At 40.8% G+C, this 23,524-nt stretch overlaps 4 protein-coding genes across 14 annotated transcripts; all 4 read right to left on the reverse strand.

The window, feature by feature from the left end:
• Positions 1-24: 24 nt before the first annotated feature.
• LOC101173811 (protein S100-A1-like) lies at positions 25-1,550 on the reverse strand. Of its 2 annotated transcripts, XM_004077891.4 has the most exons (3): positions 1,416-1,542; positions 594-756; positions 25-510 (listed from the first exon to the last, which is right to left on the reverse strand). In XM_004077891.4, the coding sequence occupies exons 2-3, from the start codon at positions 753-755 to the stop codon at positions 346-348; spliced, it is 327 nt and encodes a 108-aa protein (XP_004077939.1). In that variant the 5' UTR covers position 756; positions 1,416-1,542; the 3' UTR covers positions 25-345. The 2 variants fall into 2 exon arrangements, with proteins under 2 accessions (XP_004077939.1, XP_020565871.1); XM_020710212.2 differs by having other exon boundaries at positions 29-510; positions 594-1,550.
• A 1,343-nt stretch (positions 1,551-2,893) lies between these two features.
• LOC101174049 (protein S100-A16) lies at positions 2,894-7,874 on the reverse strand. The gene is made up of 3 exons (XM_020710213.2): positions 7,631-7,874; positions 3,355-3,476; positions 2,894-3,246 (listed from the first exon to the last, which is right to left on the reverse strand). The coding sequence occupies exons 2-3, from the start codon at positions 3,472-3,474 to the stop codon at positions 3,091-3,093; spliced, it is 276 nt and encodes a 91-aa protein (XP_020565872.1). The 5' UTR covers positions 3,475-3,476; positions 7,631-7,874; the 3' UTR covers positions 2,894-3,090.
• On the reverse strand, positions 2,894-9,887 carry LOC101174293 (protein S100-A13-like). The gene is made up of 4 exons (XM_023963900.1): positions 9,699-9,887; positions 7,631-8,469; positions 3,355-3,476; positions 2,894-3,246 (listed from the first exon to the last, which is right to left on the reverse strand). The coding sequence occupies exons 1-2, from the start codon at positions 9,858-9,860 to the stop codon at positions 8,335-8,337; spliced, it is 297 nt and encodes a 98-aa protein (XP_023819668.1). The 5' UTR covers positions 9,861-9,887; the 3' UTR covers positions 2,894-3,246; positions 3,355-3,476; positions 7,631-8,334.
• A 1,702-nt stretch (positions 9,888-11,589) lies between these two features.
• Positions 11,590-22,023, reverse strand: lenep (lens epithelial protein). Of its 10 annotated transcripts, none has more exons than XM_020710215.2 (12): positions 21,368-21,508; positions 20,585-20,800; positions 18,940-19,013; positions 17,944-18,019; positions 16,930-17,009; positions 16,292-16,679; positions 15,746-16,000; positions 15,598-15,621; positions 14,953-15,005; positions 14,180-14,293; positions 13,823-14,057; positions 11,590-13,678 (listed from the first exon to the last, which is right to left on the reverse strand). In XM_020710215.2, the coding sequence occupies exons 3-12, from the start codon at positions 18,985-18,987 to the stop codon at positions 12,198-12,200; spliced, it is 2,754 nt and encodes a 917-aa protein (XP_020565874.1). In that variant the 5' UTR covers positions 18,988-19,013; positions 20,585-20,800; positions 21,368-21,508; the 3' UTR covers positions 11,590-12,197. The 10 variants fall into 10 exon arrangements, 8 of the variants coding, with proteins under 8 accessions (XP_020565874.1, XP_011483589.1, XP_020565875.1 ...); XM_011485287.3 differs by having other exon boundaries at positions 18,919-19,013; XM_020710216.2 differs by lacking the exon at positions 20,585-20,800 and having other exon boundaries at positions 21,490-21,731.
• Between the last annotated feature and the right edge of the window lie 1,501 nt (positions 22,024-23,524).

Raw genomic sequence — 23,524 nt, forward strand, 5'->3', positions numbered from 1 at the left:
ATTGTTAAAAAAACAACAACAACACAGATCAAGTTGACATTTATTGTTTCCAGGGAGGAAAAGCTTTAGTTGTAGCAAAATCATGAAAGAAAAACCCAAATAATTCACATTTACAGAATTCTGCTCACTTAGACTGTTTTTTTTTAGTATTACTGCAATAATACAGTTTCAAGAAATACTTTGCAAACAAATGCATCAACACCCAACAATCTCTGCTCAAGTTGCTACATGTTTGTGTGCAACTAAGCTCCATGGCAGGATAAATAAGATGGGTGTTTTTTTTCCAGCCTCCTTCCCTGCAGCATCTAAATTTGCAATGTAGATATTTTTGAGCAGCAGAGGTGCTCACTTCTTCTTCTCTGGCTTGTCGTTGTACTCCAAGAAGAAGTCATTGCAGGCTACAGTGAGAGCTCCCACCAGAATGATGAATTCTGTGAAATCCACCTCACCGTCATTGTTGGAGTCCAGGTCCTTCATGACCTTCTCCACAGCCTCTTTGTCCTGGGCGCTCTGTATGTAGGAGGGTAAAGAGCAAAAATAAAGATTTGAACCGATATTTAAAACATGTTTATGTTTTTCGGGTGTTTTCTTACCCCCAGATAGTTGCCAAGCTCCGTGGTCAGTAACTCTTTGAGTTCAGCTTTGCTTAGTGTGTATTTGTCCCCTTCATTTCCAGAGTACTTATGGAATGTCTGGATCATGAGCTGCATGGCATTCTCCAAGGTAGAGCCATTTTCGGATTTGGGCAAAGACATTCTGGACAGGAACAGAGAAGAAAGAATCGATGCAGCAAAAACATCAAGTGTGGAACAATCTTTTCCAACATTATAGCAGTTAAACTGTTGTTTCTATGCGTTATTAATTAAGTTGAGAGAAAGCCAACATAAGAAACATGGAAACAACAGGGATAACATCTGATCTGAATGTGACACGAGGGTCAAACATCAGTGCCCAGTTTCCTTTGGAAGTGTTTCCTCGTTGCCAACTTTCTGATAAAAATCTACAATAGATAAACTGATCCCCAAATTGACTTTCTAGCCGGACATGTGAGCCACCTTAAGGAAACTCTAACACCCCAACCAGCCACCTGATCTAGCTTTTACTATAGCTCATCTGGGGGCGACAGAAAACACCACAGACAGGTTTAAGTTCCAACCTTTCTTTCACTTATATGACTTTTAAACTGTGATCACCTTCCTGTGCTGCTAAGGTTCCCATCTGTGTGCTGCTGTGGTGGATGTTTTCTAAAGTACATATATCACAACTATGTAAAATGATGGGAACATTTGCTGTTGCAAAAGGAAATATTGGAAACTTTTATAGCTGATCAATACTGTTGGGATCTCTAAGTGGCTTCTTACAATAATAACAAATAACCTTTGCTGTCAGCACACCTTTATAACATGGTCTCTTACCTGTGAGGAGCTGGAATCCAGGTGGGTCAGTCAGGTGTAGAATGAGAGGAGGCGGTCACTGCTGATGGCGAGGATGTGGGACAGGACCGCCTTAAATACATCCCTCACCCCACCCATCTCATCTCTCCCTCCTCCCATCTGTTGCCCCTTTCCTCTCCCCCATTCTCCCCTCCACCTTCTCTGTTTACTCTTATCATGACATGCATTACGAAGACACAAACAAGTCCCTCCCGCCACCCTCCAAACAGCAAAAACCATGTTTGTTCCACAATCAACGAGGACTTGTATTTTCCAGTGTTTTAAATTTGCTTATATTTTATGCCAGAGTGATGAGGTAAACTTTTTAGACATTAAATTTTAGGTAAAAAACCTTGAGCATGTTTTATGCTATAGTTGGATTAGAAAACCTGCATTTCCTGTCCTCTGTAGTGCAGCAAGTATGATAAATCCCTTCCTGTGTCCGTGCTTACTGCTGTGACAGTGGATTAGCCTGCTGCCCTGTTGTTCAACCGTTTTGTACAGCGTGTCACAACAAGGTAGGAGGCTTTCAGGGATCAAGATCAATAGGAGTTGCCGCATAATTTAACAAATGTGCCTGCTTTGGAAAAGAGAAAAGAGTGAAGAGGTGAGCAGAGAGATTAAATGTTTGAGTCTTTCAAGAGAAGGGGTTGTGTCTGACATAGTATCCAAAAGGATTAGTCAAGCACCGATGGATGCAGCCATCACACCTGGCAGCGAACGCAGAGGAATCCTCAGACAAAGACGTGACAAAGCACCTATTCAGAGAAGCAAGGGAGGTGATGCAAAAATGCAGGCTTTTAAAACACATGGGGACGAAAAAACCAACAATACGCTGCAAACAACATGAAAGAAGTATTTTGGATTCTGCTAAATGGGAACAGAAACATGTTTGTAACAGTCATTTGTAGGTGTATCTAGGCAGTAACAGAAACCTGCCTGGAAATAGCTCACATCATCACCTGAACACAGACCGAAATGAGATTTTTGGCCAAACAGACAAAAACTGTCAATAAAAATCTAAACACAAATGCAAAAACTCTTCATCTTTCAGCGTTTTATGAATGAAATCCTTGGCGGTGTAGGTGTGTGGTGTGCCCCAGTCAGGTGGGTTATCTGTCAGTATATTGTGTCGGTGACAGGACCAGCACTCTGTGTGCACACTTACAAGCACCATATGTATGTATAGTGTTGCAAGGAGGAGGTGGATGCACAAAAGGATGCATACTGTATGTCAGGGTCTGGTTGCAATACAATACAATACAATACAATACAAAGGCTGCTGGGTTAGTCCAGTAAGAGAAGACACACGACTATATTTAGCAAGAGTCACAGGTAGCAAATGGAGGGAGGTAAGTTTTATCATATCATTTGGATCGTTGGGCCAAACTACTTCAGGGAAACCTGAGCATTAAAAATCAAAGTTAGTGTGGAAAAAACGACATTTACAATCAAACAGATTCAGTTGAAAGCTTTTATTGTATAAAATCATGTTTTGTTGGTGTATGAGAAATAACCAGCTCAGAGCAGTATACAAGAGATGGAAAAGAGTTGACTAAGGCACACTGAGATGTTTAATCAGAGCAACAGAAACATTATTATGGTGGAAACAGGAGTACATGTTGGCTGGAATGCTTCAAAATGGAGAAGGAGGCTCCTATGATGAATCTGCGTTGCCCTCACACTTCTTCTGACTCAGGGAGTTAGCCAAGTAGCCAATCAATTTGAGGTATTCCTGGAAGCTGACCTTTCCATCACTGTTGTTATCCAGCCCCTGCTGCATCTCTTTAATGGCAGATTGACTGTCGGTATCCTATTTTTTCAAAGTACACAAATAGAAAAAAAAAAGCAATGCTTTACATTAAAAACATACATGTTGCACAAAACTGTTTATTGAGAAAACTGCAGAAAATGTACTGACCTCCATGATGCTGCTGAGGTTTTTCTGTATCAACTTTTGAAACGATTGGTTGTTCAAGCTCTCCCCCCCCCTCGAGGAACCAAGAAAGGTGGTCACAACGGTCTTGACGGCTGAGTCCATATCTACATAGAGGAAGGGGAAAGGCACGGAGCAGACAGATGTGAATTCAGGGGGGGAATGAATAGATATCGCCAAAACTTTGACGCCCAAATGATGATGCCGTTACAGACAGTTCTTGTCAGCTTTTTTCATTAGAATCAACTTGCATTTGGACTCCCAAAATGTTTGTGTCTGAGCCTTCTCTAGTTTCAAATGAAAATGTGGAAGAAAATCTGCAAAAACACAACTCTGATGAGTCAAACGCTTCCCTCCTTTTACCAGACCTTCAAGCATTATGCCAGCAAGTTCATAAAAGTGTTTGCCCTGAACTTGGTCAAATGTGAACCTTCAAAATCATCATTTCAGAAAAGCTGAGACATACAAATGTAGCCAGATCAGGGAGTTGCAAAAGAAGACAGAAGGTGGGTGAGGTAATGACAGGAGGGGAGTGTGTGAAGGTGAACATGCTATGACCTGACTGTGGACATGTGATATTAGAAAGTTCAAATGAATGCCAGATGCCCAGTTGTTCCAACACATTTCCACAAAATGGGATGATTGGCTGAATATGGATGATCCAAAAAATACAACAGTAACAACCTGCCTATCTGTGAGACCTGAACAAAATTCTATGTTAGAATAGAACACAAACAATTATTTGAGTGAACTTTAATAAAGATAATGAAACAAATTCTGTACTGATGTCTTCTTTTCACTTCAAGTGTTTCTGATTTCATTGCAAACTAGGACAGGGAGTTATGTTTACTTTAGAGAGCAGTAACTTTTTCCTGAATCTCTGCCAGCATTGCTGTTGCTCCTCAAGAAAAAGAAACACTCGTGTTGACGCCCTGTGTCTCTTCCCTGGTGGTCAGTAATCTTGTTTTCCTGATTCTCTGTGAGCATTTTCCGTGAGTCTTTTTTCCAGTCTAACAAAGATTAAAAGCTGTTTTTTTCTGGTCTCTTTCGTAATCTCTTACATTGGTGGAGTGACACACTTTTTTACAAACACACTGTGAGGATCTCACACAGTGAGATCTTTGTTCTCTCAGTGAAGCATTTGCAGCTTGTTACGCATGTAAAAACACAGCTTGGCTTTTTAATAAACGGTTAACCTTTAAAGGTTAGAATCAGCCTCTTGCTCAATACATGACAGCTCATTCATAATCTTTTCCTTCATTCTATCTGGCATGTTGTTTGACATTGTAGAATTTGGATTTTTTGATAGAATTATAAAGGTAAAGGTGAAAGCACAGCTTTTGTTTCTGTTTCCTGGCTGCAGGGGTGTTAGTGTGCAGCCTAGAGTTACCCGACCTGACTCTGGCTTCCCAGCAGTCTCTCCGAGTGACTCAGAGGAGAATTTCATTCAACCACTGGCAGAAAGGAAAAGGCCTCGATAAATGTTTCAGAGAGTCGAGCTTGGCGTGAGCAGAGGGGAGGGATGCCCGACTGTGGGATTTTCTGGTTGGAGCTGGAAAGTACCTCATGACAACAGTGGCCATGAGATGATCATGGATGCCTGAGATGGGGAGGGGAGGGAGGGTAGCAACTGTGGAAGCTACTAAACCTCCAAACTTATTTTGAGACCATGCATCAATACACACCACCGACACACAAACACATAAACAAAAAGACGCACATGTCTCAAGAAGGGCAACTATGACTTCTGCTCCATTAACTTAATTAGTATATGTGTGTGTGTGTGTGTGGAGGGGGGTCCTGGCAGCCAAACCCCAACTATTGTTTCATGTCTCTTTGCCATGACAGCACAAGCACGCATCGCCACCCAACCAGCAAGGAAACACCTGTCATAAGCGTTATGTTCATTATTTTTTAACAGGTTACGATGAATGGCCCAACACCCTCTTTAAATCATTCAGAACTTCAACAATGCAGGCGTTTGTGTGTCTTTGTGTTGCCATCGGTGCATGACATCCAGCTAAATGGCAGGCACGCGTATGTGTGTGTTTTAGAATGAAAGGGATCAAAGGAGCAGAGAGGCAAAGCACCGACATGAAGATGGGTGAGGAGGCGCTTTGGTTTGTCTGCGCTGAGTGACATGAAGGCATAAAGACAACGCATAAACACTAAAGTGATTGGGAGCATGCACTCCAGAGGAATCAATACAAATGAGAGCACAACTTTTTCTCAGCTGAAGAAGCAGTGTGTGTTTAAGTTCAGCATTTTTCACCATAATTCATTACTTTCTATTTGTGTTAACTGCCAAAATACAAAGCAAAACCTAAAAAGAAAGTCAACATATTCAACTTACCCTATAAGGGTTTAAGCTTTAAAACCTCCTGACATGGTTAAGAAATTATTGACTGCATTCATTTTATTTTTTCACCAATTTTTTTAGAGACTTACTTTGTTTGGGGTATAACACTAACCCTAACCCTAAACCATTGATCGATTGAATCACTTTATCTTCCTACAATCCAACCAGATCAATCTGTCTGAGGTAAGATGTTAATTGAATTGACCTATACCATTATAAAATCATTTCAAAACAAAAAGAAAATTATCATAATCGATTCTTTTTTTCTGCTTGACTCTCGCCAAGGACAGATGCTTTCCTCTTGCTCCTCCTGTGTCAGCCTATTCTCAAGGCTTTTTGTCCTGTCTGCCCCAGAGCCTGCACTTTTCGTTCTTCTGCAACTGCTGCTTTTTCGCACTCTGAATATGGACCAAGTATGGGGCCAGTGGAGGCTGGTGTGCCTGGCCCAGGTGTCTGATGAAGATGTTGAAGATATGTATCTATTCGGATTTCTGATTTATCGGGCAGTCTGGGAGCAGAAGACGGAGAGAGGCGAGCTGTGACTCTAACGTCAAAACAACCAAGCACATCACAGCAGACAACACACACACAGCAAAAAAATGATCAGCCCATCATTCCAGTCCAATGTGTGGAAACACTTTGCATTTAGCAAAGTCATGTGGTTCTAATAATGTTCCCTTTGTATTATTTTGATGTGGAAGAACAGCAGCGAGCTGAATTTAATAAAACTAAAATGTCAATGGATTTGCCATTAATTTTATGCACTTGTTTGTTTGTGCACATATTTGTTTACACGCATATCAAATCCGACCGTTCAAATTAACCCAAAACGACTTTGAACTTTACCTGGGACTACAAATTATGATATAAATCGAATATTTGAATGAATCGTTATATCCCAATTATTTATCCTTTTTTTGCTGCTGCTGTTCTTCATAAAAATATGGAGCATGGGCTCTCTCTTCAAAAAAGATGTATTTGTGTATTTTTAATTAATGTCAGAGACTGACATGAAGTGCAGTCATCTAAAAACCATCATAGGAATTTGGAGTTGGATGGTGACAGCTGGGGATAATTTAAGCAGATTAATCCGAACTGGGAGGGAAAAAAATTGTCGAAAAGGGCCAAAGGAGCACACTCAACTATTCTGCCACTACCCTCCTCTCCCAATGTAAAATGCTAACATGCTTACTTTATTGTCTGGATCCAATGTCCACATACACAACATAATTCTTCCAAGCGTGGAATGGGTTCCACTCTGCTCCTGTTGTGTGAACAAGGTGTGTCTAACTCACTTCCCCCGTGGCCTTGTTTACCTGTCATACTAGCAGGTGACTATTCTGCCCCAACTTCACTAACGCGTGGTCGATGACACTGGAGTATCACCAACCGAGTCTTATCGTAGAATTAATAATTCAGGAGGAAAGGAGCCAACTCCGATCAGAGGTATCCCGCTAAAGATGATCTTGGCGCACGGGCCAACACCAGTCAGGGACGCGCGTAATGGACGTGTTCGGGTGCTTTACGCACGGGGCCGCATTCTCATTTCTGCGCCGATTAGTGGGCTGCATGTGTAAAGCGACCAGAGGAAGGGCCGAGGTACACATAAAGGACAAATAAATTAATAAATTAACGTGGCCACAGGCTCCGGTGTCGCTGGAAGTGCAAATAGATAGGAGTTAGATGACCAAGGGGAACCCGATCTCTTTGGCAGCGAGAAGCTCGCAAAAGTATACAAAATTGATGGAACGCTGCAGGAAATAAACCACTCTGATCAATTTCGTTAAGTTTTTCCCAGAAATATATATAAATATCTATTTAAAGGATTAAGAGTCAAAACTGTCGAATGATTAAAAACAATCTGTGCCAAAAAAAAAAAAAAGAAAAGACAGAGAAACGTACCTAATGCAGGCGTCAATAAGACTGCTCTTCTCTCTTGGAGATCTTCCTCACCAGTTTCACGCTAGATTAAACATGCGCAGATATGTTGCACTCCAGTTTTTTTTTTTTCTTGAGTTTTCAAAGGGCGTGTGCCTGGGAGAGGAGGAATGTGGGAAGCGTTGCGCAGCAGATCTCAACCCCTTTCTTCCTGGAAACTTCGCCTTGTTCTCTTGAAGATTTTGCACATTTCCCTTACAGGAATTCTGGAATCCCCCCCTCCCATCAATCAGATGGGCACAAGACCTCGACCCCCCACCCACTCCCAACAACACATACAGCGAAACATTCGCACAAATGTATGTACACAGCAGTAAACACAGGGCACGCAGTTTATGTCAGTTTGTTTTTTTATTTTTTTTATCTGAAAACTTCAAGCTGACATCTTTGACGTCACACGTTTTGTGATCTCGGGGGGAAGGTACGTTTTCCAGAAATCAAAGGGGCCAGAATCTGCTTACACTCTTGCCTGAGACAATGCATTCCCGGTCCATTCCATAATTATAGATTTACGCGCGCGCGTATTGCAGCTGCACACGACCAGCTTCTGTGGTAGCACGGGTTACACTTTGGTCAACAGGTTGTGTGTGGGGGGGGGGGGGGGTGAAAGCAGAAACGAGGATGGCACGCTGACAGAACTGGAACACTTGGAGCCATCTGAGGACACGCTATTGGTTGAAGCCTCCGTGCTTTCTGGCAAGGTGTCCAATCAGCTGCCAGAACTCTATGAAGCTCAGCTCTCCATCGTTGTTCTTGTCCAATGACCTCATGAGTTCATCAATGGCTACAGAGTCTCCCGCATTCTGCAAGAAAACGAGGATCATATAATAAAAACGACTGCAGCTGCCAAACTGAACATGCGTGTTGTGCCTTATAGAAAACAGCATCTTCCATGCAGCGGTGTTTTAGACAGGAATGTTTAATTGGTGTTGTCGCCATCTAGTGGCCGATATGAGAATTTGCGCGAGGAATGTAAAACGAAACTGGGAATTTTCCACACAGAGAGCAGCTGTGTCCTCTGCCTGCGGCCTCCCAGTTGCAACTTTTTATCTGTTGTGCCTATTAAGGAAAGCAGAGAACACATCAGTTCAACACAAAAGGTCCAAACAGTTCCTGAAGGGAGCCAAATGCTTAATCTTTTCATTGTTCAGGCTGAATGTTTTAAATTTAGAGCTATTGCCCTGAAGGCAAAAACAATTGTGACCAGAATTTTGAAAACAAAATTGCTCCGGTTATGTAAAACCAGATATTTAGCAGAAAACATGATCCTTTTAACTGTTTGACTCCACTCTACCAAAAATAAAAAAAATATTCCTGAAACCTGGCACCAAGGAACCTTTTACAAAGTCCAGAGTGGAAAAAAAAAAAAAAATTAAATTGATCCTTAAATCATCACTATTGATATAGTAAGTCTACAAATCGATTTTCATGGAAGAATTCTTGTGTTTATTTGTTAGATTTTTTTTGGTAAGAAATCATGATTTTATAAATAAATACCCCTGTTGTTCAGTTTATATCACTAATTATGTGATATTTTGCTTTAAATTGCAAAAAAAAAAAAAAAAAAATGGTATGGAATAGAAACTTTAAAAAATCGCATCAAGTCATGAACTTGTGTAATCAGACCAAGTCAGGATTTGTTTTGTATTGCCTTGATGTTTTGTTGAGTTTAAAATAATGCAGAACATTTGTGTATTAAAGGTTTTGCCTTTAATATAGCACATTCTACATTAACATAACTGACCATTGAGCTATAACATTTAAAATGTGAAAGAAACATTTTTTGTTCATTTTCTGTGTCCCGAAATTCTAAATATGCCGAGGATATTGCATGCTAAAAATTGTATTGATGGGAAAGCTCTGCAGGATGGAAACCAGAGAACATTTTAGAGACAAGTACATATTTACTCTTTTAATATTAAGATAGACTCGGTAATAAATAAATTTTTACATACTATAACTCTGATACTTAAAAGTCTTCACAAACACCCAGAGAGCAGGAGTTTCCTTTTGGAAGACCCACCATCCTCACCTGCAGAAAGTTGGGCAGCTCTGATTTCACCAGTTTTCCAAACTCATCTCTGCTCAGAGTCTCAAATGAACCATCAGCTCCAGCGTATACCTTAAACTTGGACATCAGGACATCAATTGCAGACTCCATCATGAGCTGTAAAACAGAAAGAGTCCCTTTCATGCTTTTAACTGAAAAAAAAAGTTAATAAACTGATAAATGTTCCTTGTTTCTCCATCATAGCATTTCCCAAAACCAGCACATTGCTGCATTTGTCCTAGACTCACCTTCAAACGAGAGTGTGAGTTGAGAGGTTCAACACCTGTCTCTTCTTTTTATTGCCAAAGCTCCACATGAAAAAGTTAAATCATTACTCAGGATTTTTTCCAGAACATATTTAAACTTTAAATGTGTAACCATTGTCCTTCTTAAATGAACAGCTGAATGTGTCCTGGAAAATACCAGAAAAACAGCCTGGAAATGAGGGTTGGGATAGATTGAATATATCACAAGGTGTGTGCAAACAGCATTTCCTTTTAATAAGTTGCTTCTTTCATGCCAGAGTACAGACATTCACATGTTTTTTCTTCTCTCCTCTCCACAAACTCCTAAGCAGAATGCTTCAGAGAGCACAAACAAGGTAGTAAATAACCTCTAATCACACAAAATGTCTTGCAAAAACTTTTTGAGAAAGAGACACTTGAGCTTCACCCTAAAAAAAACTTTAGTTGGAGCCAAAAGAGGCCCATTAGAGAGGCAGTTAGTGCTAACAAGCACACTGGTTTCACACGCAAAATGTTCCCAAATGTTTTTATATCTCATCTCCTTTGGCACTTGAACAAATACACACAAACCAAACCTGTCTTCTTTTAAAACGGTGCAGTTATTCCTTCTTGTTAGAGGGGAAGGAGATGACGGCAGCTAACAGCCAAAAGGGATTGGTTTGAAGAAGACAAAGATCGTTCTGCCGCACAGTTGCTTCTGTTTATGGGAAATCAGCAGCACCAGAACTGTTTCATCCTCCAAGCAGGTGTTCAGATTTGCAGCCACATTTAACTCTCTGATTTGTTTCTCAGCTATTGTAATTGTGATTTTAAAATGAGGAATGAAAATTGATTAAAATATCCCACAGAATGGAGAGGAGGAAATCCACATCACCTCAGCAGGCCGGGCCATGGACCAAATGATGGTTCTACTAAAGCACTTTAGTGTGTACTTAAGGCTGAGAATGTCAGAGAATCTTGAGTTTTTATGTTCTAATGTCATTATCCTGAGAGGAAAAAACTTAGCGCTCCATTGTAGATACCTGACAATACAGCACAGAAGCTTTACTTAAAGAGAAATGCTAAAAACTATCAAAACTAAAAAAGAAACAAAAGGCTTTTAATTTAGCTTTTCTGTAACTGGGAAAAGTACAGATAAATCTTAGATGTGGTAATGATCCAAAGTAACACGAGTTTACCTCTTTATGCCTGAATTTGTTTCCAGTTATATATAAAAAAAATTCTTCAGTGTTTTTTTAAGATGATGCTAAATTTAGTGGAGTCCTGGAATTCAGCATTTAAGGAGGAAACTGAAGGTCAAGTTTAAGGAGGCCTGAATCCTAAAAGTGGACCTGCTCTGAAAAGACGAGCAGCTTCACGTGGCTTGAAGGGCGGCGCCGATTAACCACCAAACACAGAAAGTTAAACTTTGACGACTTCCATCACTTATAAATATGCTAAATTTGACCCATTTCTTTTCAAGTCCAACATGCTGAATTGGGTTTTTTGTTTCCACTTATGGTAAAAAATGCTGTTTGTGGATATATTTAAAAATGTTAAACAAAGTATTTCAATACTTAGAGATAAACTTTCCCAATATCCTGCTGTAGGGTATGTTTTAATATGGAAAATGAAGACAAGAAGAAACCTTCACACCATCACAACTTTTTAATGAAGTACCAATCATCTAATCGTTCTGGATTCTTTATGCTGCCATTAAAAAAGCCCACACAGACTGTGGCTCTGCATTTGTGTACAAACACAACAGCAATAAGACTCAAAAGAGAAGAAATGTGACATTAGTGGTAAAAACCTTTAGTGCAAAATGTACTTGCTAAACATATGAGCATTACATGTCCTCTTTATAAATTATTTATTAAGTTAGAAATGTTATTTCATTTGTACGAAAACCAAAGAGATAAATAAAATGAAAAGAAGGGAATTTGCCAAATAATCATTAAAGGGGTTAAGGTCACAGCAGGTCATCTTTAAAGACGAGCCGTTAAGCTGCAACAGACTCAGGTTTGAGTCGTCCATAGTTAACATGAGCCGGTCAGCAGGTAGCGACAGCACAGTGTCGTGTTTCAAGGTAATACAGGAAATAAACTGATGTTAGTCTGGTGGGAATTCTCTCCCAGCAAATTCAGCAGTGAATGACTGCAGCTTGACAGCAGACGTGAACATATGGAGACAGGAAATGGATGACAAACAGGCAAATGCATCATTTTAAGTCAAATTGTTTGTTTTTTTTAAGTGTTCAGCCACGCTTGTGTCCGTCCTCTTTCCTTCGCTGCCCTTTCTCCTCAACTGCTTCCACTGAAAACTTCTCCATGACTTCCATTTCAAATCCTTCCATTTCTTCCTCGAGCTCGCTATCTTCCTCTTCCTCGTGTCCGACTTCCACAAAGTCTTCCAAAATATCTGCTACATCTTCGGCGAAGCTTTGAAAGCTCATCTGGGTGTGCATGAAAACGCCGTCCTTGAAGAAGCCCGAGGCCAGTTTCCTGAGCTCCTCTCTGTTCGACTCCTCCACGCCCGCCTCCTTCGCCTTGACTAGGTAGTTTTGGAGGACGGCCTCAAACTCGGCTAAGGGGACGGGTCGCAGCCGCTCCGCCTGGGCGCAGGCCTCCAGGGAGTCGCAGTGCTGCGGTGCTCTGGGGTCGTGCTGGAGGCGGGTTCTTTGCCGGGCCCAGTACTCGGGCTGTCCTACAGCGGGCTTGCGGTGCGTGTGAGGCGGTGGCTGCTCTCCGTACAGATGCCCGTCTGCGTGGCCGCCACGAGCAGCAGGTTTGTGCTCATCGCCGTTTTTCCCAGAGAGCCGTTTGTCTTTGCTCCTCTGTTCGTGACTCTTCTTCTCTTTAGCTCCGTCACTTTTCCAGTTTTCCTCTTTCTTCTTCCGCTGATCCATTTTCTCATCCTTCCCCTTCCATTCCATCTCCTGTCTTCCCTTTTCGCTCTTCCGCTCGTCCTCATTCCGCCGTTTCCTTTCATTTTGTATTTTTCCTTCACCGCTTTTCCTGTCCTCCCTGTGCTTCACTCCCACTCCTCCCTTTCCTTCTATACCTCGGTTCTTGATGCTGGCATCTCTGCATCCATGCTCCTTCTTCCTCTCTTTCGTATCCCCCTTTTCCTTCCAATCTTTCCCCCTCTGCTCTTTGCCATCTCTTCCTTTCATCTGTACATTCTCTGCCTCCCTTCCTTCTGTCTCTTTGTGCTGTCCATGATCCTTTCCTCCCTTCCATTCTTTTGTTTCCTTCTTACCTCCCCACTGTTGTTCTTGGTTCACCTTCACATGCTTTTCCTTTTTCCACTCTTTCTTCTCCATCCATTCTCTTTTCTCACTTTTTTCCGTTTGTCCCCTTTCACCTACTTTTTCCTTCCACAGCTTCCCGTCATCACCTCGGTCAGTTTTCTCTTTCTTTCTGTCTTTCTCCTTCAGTTGTTGTGGGCCATCCCTTTGCCTATGAGCTTTGTCTTCCTTCTCTTTTGGCTTGTCAGTCGTTCCTCTTTCCTGCTTCCACTTCTTCCATTCCCATTCATCTTCATCTTTAGGCTCTTGTTTTTCTTCCTCCTTCCACGATGGCTTCTCTCTCCTTTTCTGCTGTTTCTTCTCATCTCCTTCAAACTTCTCATTTTTGAGGTCTTTCTTCTTCCTCTGGTCCTCCCATGGTCTTTTTGAAGGCTGACTGCTCGCTGCCAGTTGACCAGGAGAGGGCGATAAAGAACTCTTTGCATTTGCTTGAGGTAAAAAAAACACAAAAAAAACCACATTAAAGTCAAACTACATAAGTTAGAATTACAGAAACATCTTCATTTTCAACAACTATCTTATCTATTATAATGTTCTGCTTTTCTCCATGACCGTCCGCCTGCTTTTTGTACCTGAGGTGAGCTTTAACTCCGTCACAGTGGACCTCAGAGTTTCTAGTTCTTTCTGCAGGGCCGGGACAGACTCCAGCTCCTTCTTCATCCTTTCGTTCTCGCTCTGAAGGTCAGGGAGAGATGCCATCTCTGTCTTCAACCGGCTGTTTTCCTTCTCCACCTCCTCCCAGCGCTGTCGCTCCTTTGCTCCCTCTGCTGCTTGTCCTCTAGCTACTTTTAGCTCTTCGTTCTGTGACTGGATAAAGAAAAACGCGTCTCAGGAGATTATCACACACTTGCTGACACATTTATTCTCTTTTATACGGGTCCCTGTCTACATTCATGTGTGCAGTCTTTTTTTTTTTTTTTTCTTCACACCTGAAGTTGAGCTTGAAGCACAGAGATTTGTTGATTCCCTTTAGCCAACTTATTCAGTAGCTCTGAGCCATCACCATCGTCTAGAGGTGGATGCGCCTCAGGGCCGAGCCACTCCTGATGAAACATATATGCTAGACGGTCAGGAACAATGCAAGGGATGGAATAACTGCCAAAAGTCTAAGCCATCAGGCTGAGTAGCCCAGAAAAAGTTGTATTTGTGCAAAATAGAAACGTTTCCAGAAGATCGCAGTGACAATTTTCTAATGTCTCACAACTTGAGTCCAAATTCACTCACAACTTGGGGCACTGTAGGGCGTTCCCCCGTTTTATCAGGGAGTCCGAATCTACAATTCCAAAATCAAATCCCCTGGAAATTTCTCTGCAAAAAACTAGTGTGAATCGATGCTCACTAGAGAATATAGACTACAAAGTGTTGAGTTTAAACAATCTGTCAAATGTTTTTTTTTTTTTAGAAATCATCCAAGTTTTCATCATCAGAACACAGTGGATTCCTAAACAGTCTTCATGAAATGTTCATATTTCTCTATTTTTTATTTATTTTTTTACTTTGGCATTAAAAAAAAGCTAGTGACCATGTGTCTGAATTGCATTAAAATCCAGGGAACTGGATAGTCGCACACTACAAATTAGGGGTGGGAAAGTTGTGAGATTTTGCACAGAATCGAACTGGCTAAAAACATATAAAGAAACCTTGATTGTACCCTAACACATAAGAATAGAAGATATTTCAAAAGTTGAAAAGAAGAGCAGACCTGTTTCCCCGGAGCATCTGAATCTCTCAGCTCCCGACTTACATGGTCACCCTCTGAAAATCATGAAACAAAGTCGGGTGAAAGTGTCAACATCTCCCTGTCAGACAACAGGCAGCGCAACCGTGTAGACATTTTACAAGACAAAGCAACTGCAGAGCAATATGTAGCTTAAGCTTTTCATAATGTTATTTTCATCCATCTTTTCAAAACCACTTTTATTTTATAAAGGAGGTTAAGAAAAAACCTTCCTGGGATAATATATATGGGAGCAGAGTATTTTATACGTTAAAAATCTCCCATTCACATGACTCCTTTCATTTGAATATGATATACATCATTTAACCACATAAAAAAAAGCTATAAAAAGCAAAATTGTGTCAAAAAAGTGAAGCAACAAAAGTTGCGAGTCAAAAGTGCAACTGCGTGACCTCATGGAAGCATTTTCAGAACAGATAAAACCAAAGCACTGTGATCTATTCAAATAATCGTCAGGAAATAAAACTCCCAGGCATGAAAGCACAGGCAGCTTTTTAGGGAGATCTTCAGGAGGAGCTTCATGCAAACTTTGAATGCAGGCACACTGAACATGCTGCAGTCAGGAGCAAACTGTGACACGTTCACACACAGAACATCTGAGCAACCTACCTCCATCCAGGACCATGAAGACACCTGCAGGTACAATACAGCTCAGTCTCTAATCTAGACCACTGGCCTCATTTTTCATTCAGATGTATCCAAAGTCTGGCTTGGAGAACAACTCCATTTTCTTTTTCTGTCTCAACTTTGCACTCACCTGAAAAAAAGATGGTGCCAATCCCCAACAGAATGACAGCTCCCAGAATGCACTTGTTCAGTGACAGCACGCTGTCGTCTTCTCGCTGAGGCATGTGAAATTCTTCCTCTTCGTCCTCTTCCTCCTCTCTCCTTCCAATTTGCTCCAGAGCGGAGAGGAGTGACTTCCTCCTTGTCTCCTCCTGCTCCTGCTGCTCTCCCACTCCTCCGGTCTTCTCTGTTGTCTCCTGACCAACATCTGGACTCCCAGCAGAGGCTTGAAGGGTAAAAAGACAAGTATGAGAGATCATTCCAGCTTTTGAACATTCTAAAGTTCACTGCTGATTGAACCATTAGACATTAAGCTGCATGTTGACTCTTCTTTTTCCTCCTGAAGCCAGAAAGAAGTTGAAAAAAACTGAACAGGTATGGAGGTGTCTCTGATCCCGTTTCGTTTGCTGACATGACAAAAGTGACTTTTGTTTTTTGACCAAAAGCTGAAAAGCAGCAAAGAAATTCGTGTCTCTTCATGCAGCAGCATGATAAAGCTGTGGGGCGCCATGCATACCTGCATCTCCTAAATCAGCTGTTCTGTGGTCGGTCCCGCCATCCCCTTGATGGAGCTGCTCCTCACTTTGAAGATGGAGTCCTTCTTCTCCTTTAGATTTCTCCTCATCCTGCTCGAACTCTGCACTTCTAAGAGTCTCTGAACCGAGCAGTGAGGCTGTGGGCTCATCGGCAGAGCGGGCTGGGAGGGTTTGGACATCAGAGAATAAATTAGGGCCGTGTGTAAACTGTGCCGGGCTCTCTAAAGGACTAAGCTCATGGCTGCCAGCAGAGACCCCTGAAGATGAGGAGGCACAGGAGGAAGGATGGGTCTCTGTAACATCAGTGGGCAGCGAGGAGCGTTGCTCTGAACTCAGGTCTCCACTTCGATCTGATGTTTCCTTCGATATCTGAACACAAGAGTAAATTATTTAAAGAAAAGAAAGTACTGCATGTTCAATCAAAAGGTTACAAATATAAGTGGAGCAACAGTAAAAGAAAACTAAATCCCTTATGCAACAAGAAAAACCAAGACTTTACATAATAAAAATCCTCCTAAAAATAAAATCCTGTGCTTTGTCAGTCATAAATAGACAGCTCCATCCGCCAGACAAAATAGTCCCATTACATAACTGAGTGTTATGTGTACTGCAGTCTTACTAGGTAGTCCTCCACAGGGGGTCCTTCTGCAGGCTCTGCACCATTTGGCGGTTTATGGTTCTTCTCACAGTGTGGTTCATCTACCGCACACAACAGAGGGAGAGAGAGACGGCTTTTTATTACAAAAAACTTTTTATTTATTTTTTTTACAACAGCAGCTTTGCCTCCCCCCCCATTTCCTAACATTCACTCTGAATTTAAGAAACTCCAACTCTTCAGCACCTCGGAGGTTTCAGATAACTGGAGTTACCCATCGCCATGGTTACAGAAACTACTAGAAAATGTTCTGCGTCATCTATTGCAGTACTTAATTGAATGTCAGGTGTTAAGTTTGCGAGTTTTCTTTTAATTTAATCAGAACATGACCTTGATGAACATGCAGGAATATCTTTAGAGGGCTTAGTGTTGCATAAACCTAAGCTTAAAAGAAGCTAAATATCTTCTTTCTGCATATTCAGGATTGAATGTGGTGGAACAAAGCATGGAGAAGTTTTACATTTCTGCAGAAACAAGAGCAGCAGAAAATGCTCTAGTCCACAGTATGATTTTTTTATTTATTCTGTATTATTAAACCCTCAGTGGTTTATGATGATTACCTGAAAAAATGTTTCACCGTATTTTATCTGCACTATCACAGTTAACATTAAGAGACAAATTTTAAAAAAATCTAATAATTGATTTTTTTTCTTTGTTTCATTGGGTGTAAACCAATTGAGCTAAATACTAATATGCTATTGACTGGTTCTTTGGGTAATAAATAAAGACATAATAAATTAAATGTTATTTTTCTTATTTAAATGAAGAAATGTCTCTTCAACAGAACATTTCACCTTGCACTACAATCACAACTATTAGTTTGACGTTTGAGCTGAATATTTCTACTGTAAGCAACTTACCTCCCCCCCTAAAAAGCAAACAGAAAATGCAGAAGAAAATGCTTTTAATATCGATATTACAGTGTTCGTTGTTGTTTCCTCACACATGTACACACTCCTAGTCATTAGTTTTAGACACCTGCTGTGGATGCATGGCTCCTGTCACGCTGTTGTGTGTCTGCTGCAACAGGCCTCAAGGTTTCTGCAGCCGTTTCCTGCACAAAATGTACACAAACACACACACAAGAAGATGGTTCAGACAAATCAACATCAAAACATTTAAGTAGAAACAGCTACAGCAAAATAATCATGTGAAAATGATTGTAGTTGTGACCTAGAAAATACACTGGGCGGGTCAAAAGCTCCCTGCTCTGCTCCATTCTGATGAATTAACTTGTAAATGAATAGATTCATGTACATCTTCGTTTTCCTAGTCTGAGCTGGCATCTGGCTCAAAACTGTACGACTGAATAGCTCCAATATTGCTCAGCATTTTTGTTGCCCTGCTAACGTCAGGTTGGGGCTGTAAGCTAGTACGAGACCATGTAAACAGCTTAGTTATGGGTGACGGGAAGGGGGACGGGGGTTGCTCCACACCAACAGTCCCACTCACAACTCAAACACATTTTCCAATATTCTACTGATGTTCTGCAGAAACTATGTCCTAAACAACGTCCAAGTTTTTTGGGATTTTGGCTAAAAATTGTATTTTCACAATTAAAAGACCACTGGGAACGCTTTAAAAATAGTTCAAAAGATGATCAGAGTGGGAGTTTAAGACTACTAAGAGAACTATGACTACTATCAAGAATGTTGCATAAGTGAGTTTAATGAAAAGACAAACAATAATGTGTTTTGTGTTACTTCAGGTACATTTTTACTAAATCTTCTTTATTTAGAGTTACATTAAAAATTCATTTTTGACAAATAGTTGCAGAAAACTTTTGTTGCTGCTCTGTATCAGAGCCAATGACAAATTAACCCTTCTCTAAACTATCTCCAATGTATAATATCACCTAAAAAGAGTGAGCTTGTGGGAGAACCAGAGAGTCCAACCAAATTCAAATCCATCCAATTCAAATCCATGCGGACCAAGAGCAAGCGGGACAAAAACCTTATGGTCCTCTCTGAGTACCTCAGAAGTGAGGATGGTCCAGCTGTTGGCACTGCTGCTGCCAGACATGGCCCCCTAGAGGCTATACCTGTCTCCTGCAATACAAGAAAAGGGAAAAACTCATTTATTTAATAATATTCTTGTCACAGAACAGTGTGTCCTTTATCTTGTAACACATTTACACCCTTACACATGCAGAGAATTGGAATCCAGGCCTCAACACCAAAAAGAACTGACTGTAAGGTGTGACATTTAGTAGAGAAGTGTGTGTGTGTGTGTGTTTGTGTGAGCAGGAAGTGTCATTGGGACCATTCAGTTCTTCATTAGTAGTTTGTGTGTGCTGTGGGCTTAGTGGGCTCCCTGGCTTTTGACTAGCTGAAAAATGGCTTGGCACACACATGGGTTACTAAGGCTTCCACTATAGCTGAGACACACACACACTCCTAAATGGGTAACACTTCAAAGTTGTCGGGATGCTCAGTAGATGCCCACACAACCACATTTCAAAGTCATGGGGGGCACAACTGTGGACTGTATTGGACTTATTGCAGATCCCCTGCTGTACCAGTCTTAGGCATCTTCACATTCAGGCTTCCTAAAGGTCAAATGTTTGAGCTCTGTTGTATAACAGGTTGTTCCATGTATTCTATAAATGCACAAAAAACTGCTTTACTTAAAACCACAGCAGCTGAGGCAATGACACACTTCACTTTCCAAATGAGTTCTTTTCTATCTCCTTCATTTAGGTCTCCTAATTGAGTGGCTCCCCTGAGAATGGGACTGAATCTAGCTTAGGCCCACAGGAGCAGTGAAGAGGATATAGTAGAATGGCTCATGAAGAAGCTAGCTAAATAAGGTTACCATTAGATTGACTGGAGAAACATGCAAAACATGGCCACTGGGAACGCAGTGATGCAGCAGTGTCCTAAAATAACAGCGTCGAGTCAACAGGATCACTGCAGGAATCACAAAGGAAAAGTCTATAAAAAAAAAAAAGCACTACTCTGTCTTTGTTTCTAATTTTTTATTAAAGCACTTTCATAAACCTTAAATGTATGCTGCACATGCGCAAAAGCTATCTGTCAAGTTTATAGATGTCTATATCTGTAACTTCATCAGACGAAATATTTTCCATGGTTTAGAAAGTGAATCATCATACCAGACAAACAGTTATGGCAACTATTAATATTCATCTACAGCCAACTATAACAAAATCATTGCTGAAAAAGTATGTACGGTTCATCTCAACGAGCAAAAAATAAAAAGAAAACAAACAAAACATAAATAAATAAATTGCCATAGAACGGCGCCATAGAAAACTTTCTTCCCAGCATCCCCGGAAAGAAGTCGTTCGATACCATCAGTTATTAGGAGGATGTTGGCTTGACTGAATATTCCACGACGGAAGAGTGTGTCGTTGCAAGATATTCATGTGAGTAATAAAAATAACAGCAGTATTTCAATAATTCACAAAACATCGCTACTAAATTCTATACGAATGTAGAAAGTTATTGAAGAAGTTAATAACGTTTGGAAACAACAAGCTTCTACTTCAACCAACAACCAGGAAAACGACGCAGACGCAAGAGAGTGACGGGACAAAAAAAGGAGTGCCGCTTCCAAAGAATATTTCATTTGAAAACTACTTTAAATGTATTCAACCTACCGTGGGAAAGTTCCTCACTACAGATGCCTCCGTTTGTGTCAGGGAGGGAGAACTCATTACAGTCTTCCCATCTTACTTAGAAACTTAGAAGAAGCTGCTTGAACTTAATGACTCATGTGCCGCTTGACCAATCACGACCGGCTTTTGTCTTAGCCCCGCCCTCAATGAGCTGGTTTGACCAATCATGGTGCTCACAGCGAGTGACAGGCTTCTACCCTGTTGACCAGAGAAAACGATCAACCTTCAAGTCCAGCTGGGAGACATTTGCATTTTTTGATGAAGCCATTTCACGTTTAGATATATTGAAGTATAAAATTTACGCCTGTTTTTTGCCCTGAAATTATCTTAAAACATTCATTTTTAATCAAAGTGGCTTCAGAGGAAAATACATTTAAAATAAAGAAAGAAATGGAACCTCTTTATCCAATCTAAAGAAACACAACGTCAGACGTTTGCAAAACCTTTGTTCATTAATTTATTTTATAACATAGATTTTTTTTAATACAGTTAACAAGGCTATATATCCTTGGAAATCCCAGAAAAACAGGGTCGGATTCCCAAACGAGCTACATCCATGTTAACCTTTTATAATAGTCACATCTTGGAAGGTCCAGTTGTGTTTCTTCAATTGGCAAAGGGCACCCTATAGAAACTGAAAAGAGAAAACAAGGTATTTAAGCCTAAAATCTAACCTTTTTTTTTTCAAATCAAGCATTCAAGTAACAAATCTGAGTAGCAAATGAAAGGGTTTTAGTTGCCATATAAAGACCAAAGTAGACTTACCAACGCTGCTCAATGCTGAGAGTGCAGATCAAAAGTTCAATTTTGAATAAATTACTGCTAAGTGACAATGCACAGTAATAGAACCAGTAGATAAACAGGGGGAAAAATCAATCTTCCCAAACCTGATATGCTCTCTTTCAGTCTCTCAGTCCAGGATCTCTTTAATGCACCAGCAACAGAGCAGAAAATAAAGGCACTCTTTGAACGACTGGAGGAAACCATAGCCAAAGCTTCCTCCCAGGACGTTTTTGCCTTGTCCCAAACCCATGGTCAGGTCCCGCAAGCGCTGCCCCAGAGATGCAGAGGGCATGGCCTGGGGAAGAGGACGCTGGGGATGCATGGCTCAAGAAGGCAGTTAGCCCACAAAAGAGGGAAACGTAAGATGAGCCTGACAAATACGATCGGTTTGAGCGTGAGCAGCAGCTGAGATCTGCTTCATGTCACGACCACCTTTGTTTCCTCTATTTATAACCTCTTGCACAAAGTGCTGGTTGCCTCCATTCAAAGGCAGAGGTTTCTATGCTCTTCCCTGGTTTGACTGGACTGCACAGGGAAACAGTGTTCACAAAGAGGCGCTCTGTGTCAGTCTTTGTTGATGTAACAGGTGGTCCGATTTTCTAGTACCGCTTCCTTTGTTTCTACCACATTTCCCTTCACCTCTGTGAAACGCATCAGAATTAGACAGTGCAAAGTGGAAATATCAAAACACAAACTCTCAAAGAGGTGAATGATATATATTTATATTTATATACGGAATCTACATTTTCAGACACAGGTGTAAACAAATGTGTTTCCCTAAAAAGAAAACAAAATATTTCAAAACAGGAAAATATAAAGTAAAAATCATTATCTGTGCACCCTAAAAGAACCTTTGGCTTCCAAAAACATGAACCAAACAGAAAATTACAACAGCATCAAAAAACATGATCGACATCACCAAACAACAAACAAACCACAAGTTTCAGAAAAAGAATTCTCATGCAACAAAGGCAACCGTGATAAACAAAGCTAACGCAGGACCAGTTCATTTTAGTACAGAGGGTCAAGTGAGTGTGTTCCAGCACAACAGGCTCACACAGAAATGACAACTTTTCTCTGGCTTTCCTATTTTTAAAGTCTCTTAAAGTCTGAAGAACGCAGCTGTCATACTGGCACGTGTGCACATGCGTGTTTGAATCCGCACATGCACATTTCTGAGACTGCCTTCTGACAGGTGGTGGTGGTGGTGGGGGGTTTATAGGCAACAAAGCTCCCTTCTCGTATCTCAAAGTTTTGGCTTGGAATCGTCCTTGATGTGAGCTATTTTAATGCTGTCTAGTTTTACACAACAATGGAAACAATCGCACAGTCCAAAGCCAAGCAGTCAAAAATGAACAGTATTTACAGGTGATCAGGAAATTGCCCTCCCCACCAGTGACATCAAGTATCTGTGACTTAAAACTCAATGCAGGAAAGTGCGTCCCAGGAGATTGCCATCACTGGAGACATTTATTTGTCAGGAGTGTAATCCTTACTAAACAAGTCTACTTCGTTCATATTAAGTACATAAGGTGACTGCATTGACGTGACATGACTGCATTGAAGAAACAAGGCACGATTAAAAAGATAATAATAAAAAAGAACACCAATTGCAAGGACAGAAGAGATCGGAGTGTCAAATTCTCCCAACAGATCCTGGTTTTTCTTTGAAAAAAAGCACACCAAGAAGGAACATTTTGCTGGACGTTTCATCAACTAACAGTGCTGTAAAGTATCATCTTTAGTCATGTAGAGCAACTTTTTCTTTTCTTTTAAAAGTTCCCCAAAATACACAAAAGTAACATAACTCATTACAAGAACAAACTTTGCATTTTTATTTTTCTGCAGAAGAATTCATTGCTTAGAGACTGGTGACAATTTCCCATTGGCCATCATTTTAAAGGTTTTTTCTTTAAATGATTCGTCTAAAGATTTAACCCATAGATTGTCAATGCAAATGCATACAAAAGTATTACAGAACAGAAAGCGGCCGAAAGGATCCAGTCTATGCTTTTTAAAAAAACTGGATTTGTTTTTTGGAATTGTTGCTGACATCAAGAGTACTTTCAGATCTTTTTGATATTAGAATCAGGCACCTGTTTTTTTCCAGTTTCACTAAAACAGGCTCATTTTGACGTT

The sequence above is a fragment of the Oryzias latipes genome, chromosome 16 (genome assembly GCF_002234675.1).
Source record: "Oryzias latipes chromosome 16, ASM223467v1".
Taxonomy (NCBI): Eukaryota; Metazoa; Chordata; class Actinopteri; order Beloniformes; family Adrianichthyidae; genus Oryzias; species Oryzias latipes.